Source organism: Cetorhinus maximus, chromosome 6 (genome assembly GCF_964194155.1).
Source record: "Cetorhinus maximus chromosome 6, sCetMax3.hap1.1, whole genome shotgun sequence".
Classification (NCBI taxonomy): domain Eukaryota; kingdom Metazoa; phylum Chordata; class Chondrichthyes; order Lamniformes; family Cetorhinidae; genus Cetorhinus; species Cetorhinus maximus.
The window spans coordinates 48,872,095-48,884,271 of NC_135884.1; the positions used below are offsets into that span (position 1 = coordinate 48,872,095).

The window sequence follows — 12,177 nt, forward strand, 5'->3', positions numbered from 1 at the left end:
ACTTTGCACACTTATAACCAGTCCACTTACTTTGTCTTTTGTCTTTCTCAAAAAAATGTTATGTGCTGTACCTCAGCTTGGAGAATTGAGTTAGATATCTCTAGGCCATGTTTTACATTCCAATATGGAAAGCTGATAATATTTTACACAATATCTGCTTCATATAACCTGCAAACACTGTTTAAATTTGTTTCTGTAAGCATAACTGAAAACTAATGATGGCTCAGGAAAAATGGTACCTAATTCACTTAAAATAAAAGCAGCCAAAGTCTGAAGTTAAAGTAGGCTCAAAAATTTAGACCAGCAAACAACAATTAATTGGCTCAATTCATACTCTAGAATGAATATCCTTACACCTTACAACAATTGCCATCTTTGTTGGTTTACAAGTTTACTGGTTTGCAAGTCAATGCAAAAGCAATTCCTACATGTTGGACTAAATCTATTAGGTAGAGTTGAATTTGTAAGTCCATTATCTCTACCATTCTGACTGACGGAAGGTGAAGGAAGAGATGCTAAAGTATATAGGGTGCAAGCAAAAATGAATATAGCTATGGTTTGTGACAGAATGTTTACATATGTAGTCTTGTTTCAGCTGGCGGGGTGTGGGTGAGGGGCAGGGAGGGAAGGAGGGGTGTAATGTCCAAATTCAATTTGAATTGTGCCAAACAATTTATTGCAAAGATTATTTTTTTTGCTGCCACTGAAGTTGCAAATTTTTCTTGGTATTTCAGTGAGGAAAGGCAACTGTCAGCATTGTGAGGTATTTTGTACAGCCATTCAGGCTCTCTGCCTACTCACAAATAGCCTCAATATTAGTCCTTCAGCTGCAGAGGACATGAAGTTTGAATCCTCTGAATTACAAATCCAATTTTAACCAAAAATCCTTTCCTAACATAAGTCACCATCACTTTCAAGAGTTATGCAAAGATAACTTATTTTTTCATGGTTACAACTGAAATTTGATCTTCTTCCAAAAGATTCGAAGAGTTAATCCAATGAGAATTTTAGGGAGACTCCAAGCACAACTGCTGGATTGTGTTGAATTATCTGATCTCTTATCTTCAGGATGGGAAACAGGAGTTGAGACTGGTTCCAGGTTCCAAACCTAACCGCAGGAAGAGAAAATTTCACTTCAGAATTTTGAACGGGGCGCCACCTTAACTAGCATGGAGACAGCCTCCCTGCCCAATAAAGGGCAGCAAGTTGGTTCTCAATGCTGAAGGGTCAATCAAAGGTCTTCCAGTTTGAAAGGGGCAGCTGGTTGCAGTAAAGGGTAAGTGACTAAGAGGGTGCTTCAACATGGAAGGTGCCCTCTTATCAACTATTTTTTAGAAGTTTAATTATAAAACTGAAAAAGCAGGCAGGCCACCACTGGGGATGGGGTGTGAATCCTTCTACTGGATGGCCTTTGGCTGCACCCACAACCCAGGCAGGCAGGGAGAGCCTGCAGGCCTGCCTGAAGCATTTGCCCCCTGACCTGCCACTGCGTGCATGCATCCAGGCAGTCAAACAGTCCCCTGTCACACCAGGGAACTGGAAGCCAACTGGAAAGTCCTGGCCAGCCTTCTTTATCCCTGGCTAATGTAATTGGCTACCTGCCTCACTGAGGCATATAGCGCTATTAGCTCAGAAACCACTTCAGCAAAAAAAAAAATGGACAGCACCAGGAACAGAATCAGGAAAGGAATCATCATTGCCAAGTGATGCTGGTATTTTCGGGCTCTGTTGTCCTCAGTTCCTGAACTCAGCAGGTCTGAAACTTAAGCCGTGTGTGCGGATGCCAGTGGAGAACAGAACTATGATCAGTGGAGGTACACACATTAAATTGAGAACAAATTTCCAAATATAAAATTGAAACATAAATCACTTTTAGTTTTTCTTTTTTAATATTGAAAATATAGCAGCTGATATAAATCTTTCTTTACCATGAAAATGTTGTAAACCTAGCTCAAGGTCATTTTATTTAAACCTGGTTGAGAGAAATGCAGAACTTTTTTTAAAGGTGCAATTTTAGTGCGGCCAATAAAATGGCAAGAATGCATATTACTGGAGTACACGTCATATCATGTACATTACAAATGAGAGACAATGCAGAGAGAAAAAATCATTTATGGTATCAACAACGTGTTGATTTATATATAAATATCAAAGATCTAATGTAGCATTAGAATAAATATAGTATGCATTTAATTATTCTTTGAACGCATTAATAAAACTGCATTTTAATAATGATACCTCAACTCAATGGCATCAAGCATTCATGAGAATCAACACTGGTTCTGTAATAGATTCTACTGTAATACTATCCTCTGAAACAAAATTCCTAGTTTGACTATGAACAGTGGCTGGTTTGATCCTTTCAAATTATTTGAATCCTCACAAATAAGCTGAAAGGTCAAAGCAGTCATATTTGATTTTCTAAGGGAGTTTTTAAGACATCAACACAACAAAGCACTTCTTTAGTACCCAACATCAGACCTAGTCAGCACAATAGATCATTAAAAATTATGTTGCGTCATTCCATTAAATATAGCACATGACAGCCACGTCAAAGTTGTACACCGCACATTCTCCCATCTAAAAACGGTTTAAACATGCGCGCGTACACACACACGCGCACACACACTATCATATATATAATCTATAAATATACACTTACCTGTAGGGTCGGTTGCTTGTCATTTCCCTTGGGAGACTTTAACCCACTGGCTTGTTGCTGCAGCAGGAGCTGTCGTGCAACTTGAAAAGCCTGCATAAAAAAAGAATAACATTCACCTTTTAACCATAAATAGACCCAATGGGACAGTTTACTACTCCATCACCCAAAGAAGAGTAACCACAAATGGTGCTTCATACCGTTTGTTTTACCGCTTAAACCCCCCAGCTAACACCCTAAAAGAAAATTTTTAAATAGATAGATGAAATTTATTTCGATTGATGACAGTGCCACATATAATTCTGCAACATTAAATTCTGGAAATCCCTTTAAACATAGCATGCTTTTATTGAACATAAAGGTATATCTACAAAAAATTCTGAATTCCGATGTCTCCCTTTTCCACTAAAGGGTATTCCATTTTCAGACTATATTGATGGATGGTTGTCAGTAGATATCAAATTTTCCAAAGGAACAATGCATTATGAAGAACTGGCTAGCATGTTACAAAACAGCTAAACCCAAGAATCCCTTGTGGCTGTGAGTGGGAGAATAATAAAATGGGATATATTAAAATATCTTACAAACCAAAAAACAAAATCATGAAAGCTGCCCTAATAATACAAAAAGTTGAATGTAAAGAAAAGTATTGGCTACTTGTTTACTTACAATTATAATGCTACTTGGGATAATTAGAATTGAATTAAAAATTCTACTGTCTTTCATCAAAATAAATCATACCATAAAATGCTGGCTTTAAAAGATTTGCGATGCACTAAACCATGCTCTGGCTGCTGGAAAAATAAAATCTAGCACAGTCGTTTTATGCTCAAGCTACTCCCTTTTCCTTCTGATAAATAATCAAACTTGGACTGTCCAGAATAAACAAAACCAACAAGCTGGGAAATTCGATGACCATCAGACTATGAAGATACCAACAAAAAGCAACCCACAGTTCCCACAGTGACTTTCAGTTCCACACCTACATCAGCATAACATCTGAGTAAATAAATTCAGTCACTCTTTCCATTCCCCTCCCCCTTGTGATTACTCCTACTATTAAACAAATAGTTCAGACCAGTTCCAAACATCTGACCACTGTTAATCACAAAAGACAACTTTTATGGAGTTAAATTTTATTTTGAAAACATTTATTATGTGTGCTTTGGCAGACGGGCTGTTCTTTGTTACTACCTGTTATTTGACTCTATTAAACAGACTTTTTTCATTGTACAGTCATCCCCATTATTTACACACAAAACGCATGATAAAATATAAATTGATTCTTCGTAATATTTTCCTTATTCCTCAGCATGACCTAATTTACCAGCAATTTAAGGTTAAATCATAACATTTGCATCTTTCAACAACTCCCCTACTCAGCTCATTGGGACTGTTTAATTGGCAGATTTAATTCTGGATATGACACAAATAATTACAGAGTGGGGAAGTTTACCGAAAGATCTTAATGCCTCTAAATTTCCGTTGGCTTGCAGTTGTTCTTTGGCTGTTGCTGTGAAGCGGGGGCTGAAGAATGGTGTAAAGATGTTGAATAAACAGGAAGTGCTATGCAGCTGAAACACTCTGTAATGAAAATATACTGGAAGGCTGCCCTTTTTGACCAGCTAAAAAGGCCCCTTTCCACAGTAGCAATGCCCATATAAGTAAATGACAAATAAACAAAAGTGTACAATAGCCATCTTGACTTTGTTCTCAAATTTATCCTCGATTCTATTCATGATACTGCTGCTTTCTGTCAGGTGAGTGCCTCAATAACAAACATCTCCTCATAAAGAAAACCAGTGCCTGCTTTGCAAGACTCCAAGGCGCGACAGCTTGTAAAAAGATGAGCTGCCACACAAACGTTTACAATAAAAGTGGAACAAAATTCCTTTAGAAATCTTATTTCTGTTGTGGCAACTGCCTGCTGGCTCAAAGGGACTGATCTGTTATTTTGCACGTAGTCTCTGCCTGTCTGTCATCCTGGGTGCTAATGCTCTAGTAAAATAACTCATTGGGAGCTGTCATGGGGATGTTTACACAAGACTGTTCCTTTCTTCATACAAGGAAATTTTTTCTGGAATTCATCTTCTTTTGATCTCACATTCAAAGCAACACCACTGTGATAGACGTACAAGTCTTAAAGTAAATCCAGACACTAGAGATAAACCACCAGAGGCTGACAGACAGCAGAATCTAAAGCTCTCAAATGGGGGTAACAGCATGTTGTCTGAGTACGTATTATAGCAAAAGCAAGATATATATTAGGTGGAGCTGAATGCCCATGTATTAAAGTTCAAAACAGTGGGACCATATGACCAGTATATTAGCTTAGAAAAGCACAAGCAGCATAAGTCAAAGCAACTATATCATACTGACAAAAGTTTATACTCTAAACTGATAATCATTGTACATGGGATTCTGAAAATATCAAATTGAACCTCCATTGCATAGGTGACAAATTGTAAATGTTGGTTGTGAAGGTAACTGACATGTATTATTTATGTTGCTAAACAGTCTCACACCAGCTTATCATAATAGATTCTCATCCATCTGGGAAGGCATGTGAGAAGGCCACAGGCTCTCCCCATAACTTCTGATGCCAATGTTGGTTTCTAATTTGGTAATCAGGAAGCATGTTCTTTAGGCATTCAGTATTTTCCCTAGTTGGACGTGCCATCTAGTGGCTTGACTGTGAATACATAAAACAAATTACAGATCCAACTTCTAGATTTAAACTGAGTCTTAAATCTTCGCTCAATAATATGCAAAGTGAACAAAATCATTCCCTCCAGTTTTCCCTTGAAGACACTTAGAGTCATAATGGAGTATTCTTCATGGATTCCAGCACCCCTCTGGCACCTTTCTCAAGTGACCATTCTTTGCGTGTAAGCCTAGAGAGCAAATGATGACAAGATGTTTATCTTCTAGGAGACATTTTGTCCTCATCCAATGTTCACACCTATACACTTTGTAGCAGTGGTAACTGGACATCAATTAAAAGCAGGAACCTCAGTTGATGCTTTTATTTGCTGCTAATGCTAATATTAGCTAATTTATCACGGTTGAGGGATGAAAGTGGGACATTTTTCTTGAAGGCTTAGGACACACCAGATAGTGTACACCCATTGAGACATCAAGGGTGTCCCAGACAAAGCATTTGTGACGGTTAATGGACTTACTTTTCTTCCACTGTTACAACTGAATAAAAACATGCTGACAATAAACATAATTGTATGTTTTTATGATATAGAAAATAAGAAATAGTTTGAATAATCTCCTACAGCTGTCTGATGGTCATCTTTTTTTTGTTGTCATCAGCACTTTCAGTCTTTGACTTTAAATAACTTTTATAATTTTATATAGATATTCCCAAACAATGCAAATCTTACTCTACAATTTGCTGTTGTGTATATATTGACAGAATGCCTTTACTCTGTGTAGGTTACAACCTTGAATACATATTCAATAGTTGTCCTGCGTCAACCGCTGTACTGCTTTATGATGATGCAAAGATCAGCAAATTTAGATGCTGTCATGAAACAATCGATATTGAAATTTTTACAATCTGGCTCAAAATTTAATTAAATGGAATGTTATTATTTTGTAACAAAATAACATGATTTAATTTTTTATTATAATAACGGTTTTTCATCATTTTAGTAAGAGGTTTAGATTTAAATACAATATAAATTTGGGAAATCTTTATTCTTACTTCCTAAGAATAAAGTAAAATACTGGATACACCACATTCTGTGTCACAATGTAGTGAAATGCAGGGGGCAGATCTGTAATAGCCAAAATGATGAATTCCAGACTTCAAGACAGTCTATGCTAGAGAGAGGCAAATGTGCAACATGATCACTGCAGAGGTGTTACAGCCTGAACTGATCTCTCAGACTATGGACACTGTTTGCTTTGGGGAGATTTAAGGAGTGCTTTGTGTCATGTGAAGTGAAAAAATGAAAACAAATAAAAACCAGAGGAAATGATGTGCATGGCATGTTGTCAGAGCACCTTGATGCCACAAGTGGTAAAATACGTGCTCATATTTAGTATTCCCTTCACAGAGTTCTTGACCTAGTGCATGCAGAGTTGTGCAGAGTTGAAACAAGCTACTTTCCTAGAAGAAAAAAATTAAATAGCTCAATAGTCCCAAGCTACTCTTAGACACCTCCAAGTGCCCAATTCAAGAGGAGTTTTTACAAAACAAAGCAGGGAAAAAGGAAACAACAGAGATTGGACAACATATTTGTTCAAATGGAAGTAACAAAATCCACAAGGTAGAAACACAAACTAAAGCAAAAATAAAAGCTTTATAACAATAAAATACAAGAGATACAGAAAAATAAAAGCTGTAATAGAATTACAGGCAAAGGCTGAAAGGAACAGGGAGCTCACTCAGCTTTCACAAGTGTTCAAGTCAATATATTTATAGGGTTGTATAAATTTTCCACCTTAATTTTAAAACCCTAATTAATCCTTTCAAATTCATCCTGGCCTCACCTCTCACCATCTCTGTAACCTCCTCCAGCCCTATAAACCTTCATGATCTCTGTGCTCCTCCAATTCTGGTATCTTGCGCATCCCCAATATTAATTGTCACACCACTGGCAGCTGTGCTTTCAGCTGCTTTGGCCCTACACAATGGAATTCCCTCCCTAAACCTCTTGGCCTCTCTACTTCGTTCTCCTCCTTTATGATGTTCCTTAAAATTAATGTCTTTGACCAAGCTTCTGATCATCAAACATGATATATATTTCTGTGGCTCATATTAAGTGTCTTTGTGGCTCTTATTAAGTGCCTTTGGATGATTTCCTACATTAAATGCAAGTTGTTTTTGTTGTATGCCCAGTGGGTAAAATTTCAATGCATTTGTTTATTACAGTGTAGATAATTAAGGCTTAGATGTTGGACATTTGGGTGAATTCTGGTTTTAAATGAAGAATCGGGGGTATCAAAATTCTGAGTTTTTCAACCAGCTTTTGGGCACACACAGACAGACGCAGACAGACAGCATTAATACTTCTAGAGCCAGATGCACACAACTACCAATTGATCATTAGAAACTTAAGCATGTCTTCTTAGTGATTTTGATGCATACCTATTCACTGGATTTCCAATAGAAACTGAGCAGACCATAAAAAGAGCTGAATACTAAATCAGCACTGACAAAAAAATTATAAGACCTTCCACTTACAGTTACTTGCAGCTGGACCCACCACTATGATGGAAGTGTAAAAGCTTAAATCAATACGGAAAGTGACGTTGTGCATGTGCATATGGAGAGTCTTCACCTCACTGAAGTATTTGGATCCAACTCTTAAGTTGAGCCAAGTTTCTAAACAGTTCAAAACTGGTGCACATTCTCAGAAAATGGTGGATTCCCGTGTATGCAGTGCTGATTTAAGCAATTTCTGGTCTATGAAAGTTATTTCCCATAAATAATTTATTTCTCACACAGCAAATACTCTGGAATCTGCAATATCCATACTGGAATGTCTGCATGCTAACAATCAGGAATGGAAACCTAAATTTTCCCTTCCAGGCCCGAGTTGTCCATCCTCGTCTCTGTATCAGTTAACTTAAAGCAAATTAATGTTTAGCACCTCTTTGATGTGTGTGGTCCTGCAGCGAACAATGCAGTGTATTTAATCACTGAACCATGACAGTGGGTGTACACACAACCTTTCAAAAATAAAGCAATTTTAACAACTGGAATGAGATGTCACCTCACTAACTTATTTCAGGAAGTAACAAGCAAGATGGATAAAAGGGAACTTATGGATGTGGTGTACTTGGATTTCCAAAATGCATTTGATAATGTGTCACATCAAAGGTTGCTACGCAAAATAAGAGCTCATGGTGTAGGGGTAACATATTGGCATAGATAAAGGATAGGTAAGAAAACAGAGAGTAAGGATAAATGGGTCTTTTTCAGGTTGGCAAGCATAACTAGTTGAGTGCCACAGCGATCATTGCTGGGGCCTCAACTATTTACAATCTATATGAATGACTTGGATGAAGGGATCGAATGTGTGGGAGCTAAATTTGCCAATGACACAAAAGATAGGTATGAAAGTAAATTGTCAAGAGGAGGTAGAGTCTGCAAAGTGATATGGCTAGGTTAAGTAAGTGGGCAAAATTTTGGCAGAAAGAATAGAAAAACAATATATTATTTAAATGGAGAAAGACTGCAGAGCTCAGTGGTGCAGAGGGATCTTGGGGTCCTGGTACATGAATCACAAGAGGTTAGTATGCAGGTGCAGCAAGTGCTTAGGAAGGCAAATGAAATGTTGGCGTTTACTGCAAGGAGGATGGAATATAAAAGTAGGGAAGTTTAGCTGTATAGGGCCTTGGTGAGACCACATCTGGAATACTCTGTACAGTTTTGGTTTCTTATTTGAAAAAGGATATAATGGTGTTAGAAGCAGTTCAGAGAAGGTTCACTCAACTCATTCATGGAATGAGGGGCTTATCAGGTTGGGCCTATACCCATTGGAGTTTAGAAGAATGAGGGGTAATCTGTTTGAACCATATAAGATCTTGAGGGGACTTGACGGGGTGGATTAGAAGTAGGGGACAGTTTAAGGATAAGAGGTTCCCCTTTTAAGACGGAAATGAGGAGGGTATTTTTCCTCTCAGAGGGTTGTTAGTTTATGGAATGCTCTTCCCCAGAAAACAGTGGAGGCTGGGTCATTGAATTTATTCAAGGCTGAGTTAGGTAGATTTTGATAGACAAGGGAGTTAAGGGTTATGCGGGGCAATCAGAAAAAGTGAAGTTGAGACCCCAATCATAACAACCATGATCTTATCGAATGGTGGGACAGGTGCAAAGTGCTGAATGGCCTACTCTTGCTCCAACGTCCTATGTTCCTCAATACAATGTGAAAAATTGCTCAAGGGTAGCCATCAAGTAGAATTTCACTGTATTCTAATTGATTCTTGTGTAATGCTTGGTAGAGATTCACAGGTGTGTGTTGTGCATTGTGCAATTGAAAAGCACTTCCTATGCTATTTATCATATCCTCTAATTGTTTGTCTGAACATTCTTCTATAGTTATCCAGATATTTAAAAAGTGCATGGTACTCAAAGAGTTAACTTGGGTCACTCTGTAAGCATACTCAGGATACCACAGTGTGTTTTTTTATAATTATAAAGTTGCAGCAATATCACTGAAGTAGGTATTCAAAATACACTAGTCACAACAAATCATGTATTAATCTGCAGCAAACAGTGATCCAAATTAAAAATACATTTGGAGAAAGATTGTTTGTAATGTAGATGTTTATCAATCATGCCAATGTGTTTGTATTTTGTTGAAGCAGATTATTTGTTGGTGACTTCTATGATAGATGGAAATTGTGAGTTTACAAGTTGAATTCAAACTGGTTTGATATAAGTATATGCAAATCACTTGCAATTCTTCATCCTGATTTGAAACTAGAATTCTTTTCATGTTATGTGGGTGGGTCACCAATAATTTGATTGTTTACCTGCATTATTTTTCCGCCTACCAGTAGCATCCGACTATGATCATTGTTGCAATCTCCGTAGAGATTGATAACTTATTAAAAAAATTCAAACTTCCAGTCAATTGCTGAAAAGACGACATGACAAGATTTTTCATTTTAAGACTTTTGCTGTAACAAAACTGTAACATTGGTGCAGACATGATGGGCTGAATGGCCTTCTTCTGCGCTGTAACAATTTTGTGATTCTGTGAAAAGACTAAAAGCACCATTGACAAAAAAAACCCACACTGCACAGATATACTTTAAACTGTCCTTTAAGTAGACATTCAATTCTCACGGAACCAGTCCAAGGTGATTCTTAGTTCCAGATGGTTTACTTCTGTTCTTTTGAGGTTAATAGTTCCCACGCCAAGAAAGGAACCAAATTTCACAATGAGGTTTCTCCCCAGAGATTATTCCTCTAACACCCTCCTCTTTCGGGTACCAGGCCCTAAGAGGGTGTTGGCGACCTAGGTCTTCCATTGGATTGGTCCATGGTTATGCTTGGCAAAGTAGTGCAGTGGTTTGTCATTGCCTTCTGCAGTATAACTGACCAGGAAACTCTCCCGCTCTTACAACTTGCCAACAGGCATATTGGAAGGATTTACAGGTTGATAATTAAACTGTTTGGCCACATTATGAAAGCAACTTCCATAGCCATCAAGCCCTGAGGTGGGACTTGAACCAGAGCTTCCAGCCTAGAGGTAGGGACATTATCACTGCACCACACACTGCCATTCCTCTAGTATGAGCTAGGTGATCTTGCCTCATTTTTACTCCTCATGAATTTGGTCATTTCAATCGGAGCGTGAGCTCCCACCCACAGTCCTTCATGGTGAAGCACAGCATCTTGCTGCCTATAGCTGCTCTCCCTCTCCCGGATCCTGGCAGATTAACTTGGCTGTGAATTTCTGGGATACCTTCGAAACCCTTCCCTCCCAAACCCATCTCCACGGTAACATGAATCACGTGGGCCTTATATCCAGGTAGATTTGCTGATTAACTATCCTTTAGTGACCAACTCTCTTTTATCTTGGAACCAAATGGACAGTTTAAAGCAAAACTGTTTACACCCTGACATTCGCAACACCTTCCTGGGACTTTGAAGTCTACCAGTCCAGCCACTGAAAGCACAAATGCTCTTGCCATTGTCTCCAAATGTGAATACCTTAAACCTTCTTCTCAGCAAAACAAACTTGGTGTTCCTTTAATCTTTAACAGCCAAACCATCCAGGCCTGTTGTCAGGTCACATGATCTCCCTTCAGCATATCCTAAATTAAAGACAGTCTCAAAATACAACAATCTCATTTGCCTCAAATGTGTAACACCACACATACATATGCAAACAATCAGGTACACCGCATTCTCATGCAGCGAAAATTGAAGGGATGTGCCAAGTACTGTTCTCATCTAGCTATTGGTCAAAGTGTGTAATGGTAAACAGTGAAGAACTGTTTGGCTGTTTGCATGCCCGTATCTCAGCCAGAGAATGAGAAAGAGACGAGTAAACAGCACAAACTCAGAATCACAACAAGTGACCAGCATTTTGTATATTTCCAATGATCCAAAAGGCACTGAAATATGTCACTTCAGAATGTCTACACTGCTTCCGCCAAGTCAGCATCTGCTATTTCACCACAAGCCATCATACCACACTGGAGTATTACCATATGCAACAGCCAACATTGTTATAGTATTTATGTCCAAACTGAGCAATTGTTACCTCACTTCACTTACCCCACCTAATTACTAGTAATACAGAAATACGTGATATTTTGCTTTTGGTTTTGTTGCAGTATATTTTTCTCCATTTACTAATGTTTATGAAAAAGTTAGCATGAGCACAAGGTGGATTTCCCCACTTCACATAGTCACTAATTTCTTAAACCACATTAGTGAATAGACAGAAATATAATTAATGGATGTCTCAGCAGGCACTCAATAAGGCATCTAACAAGAGGATTGTTAGAAATATTCTGGTGTGTGGCATAAGAAGAAATGT

The 12,177-nt window shown here is 38.1% G+C and overlaps 1 protein-coding gene across 14 annotated transcripts in view; it reads right to left on the reverse strand.

The window, feature by feature from the left end:
• The window catches only part of foxp1b (forkhead box P1b), a 505,775-nt gene that overhangs the window by 182,982 nt on the left and 310,616 nt on the right, over positions 1-12,177 (reverse strand). For 13 of the 14 annotated variants that reach the window (XM_078543713.1, XM_078543710.1, XM_078543714.1 and 10 more), the window contains one exon: positions 2,663-2,752. In XM_078543713.1, coding sequence (XP_078399839.1) covers positions 2,663-2,752 — 90 coding nt within the window. Of the gene's footprint in view, positions 1-2,662; positions 2,753-3,400; positions 3,543-12,177 lie in introns of those variants that run through there. The other variant, XM_078543717.1, reaches the window with a different exon arrangement.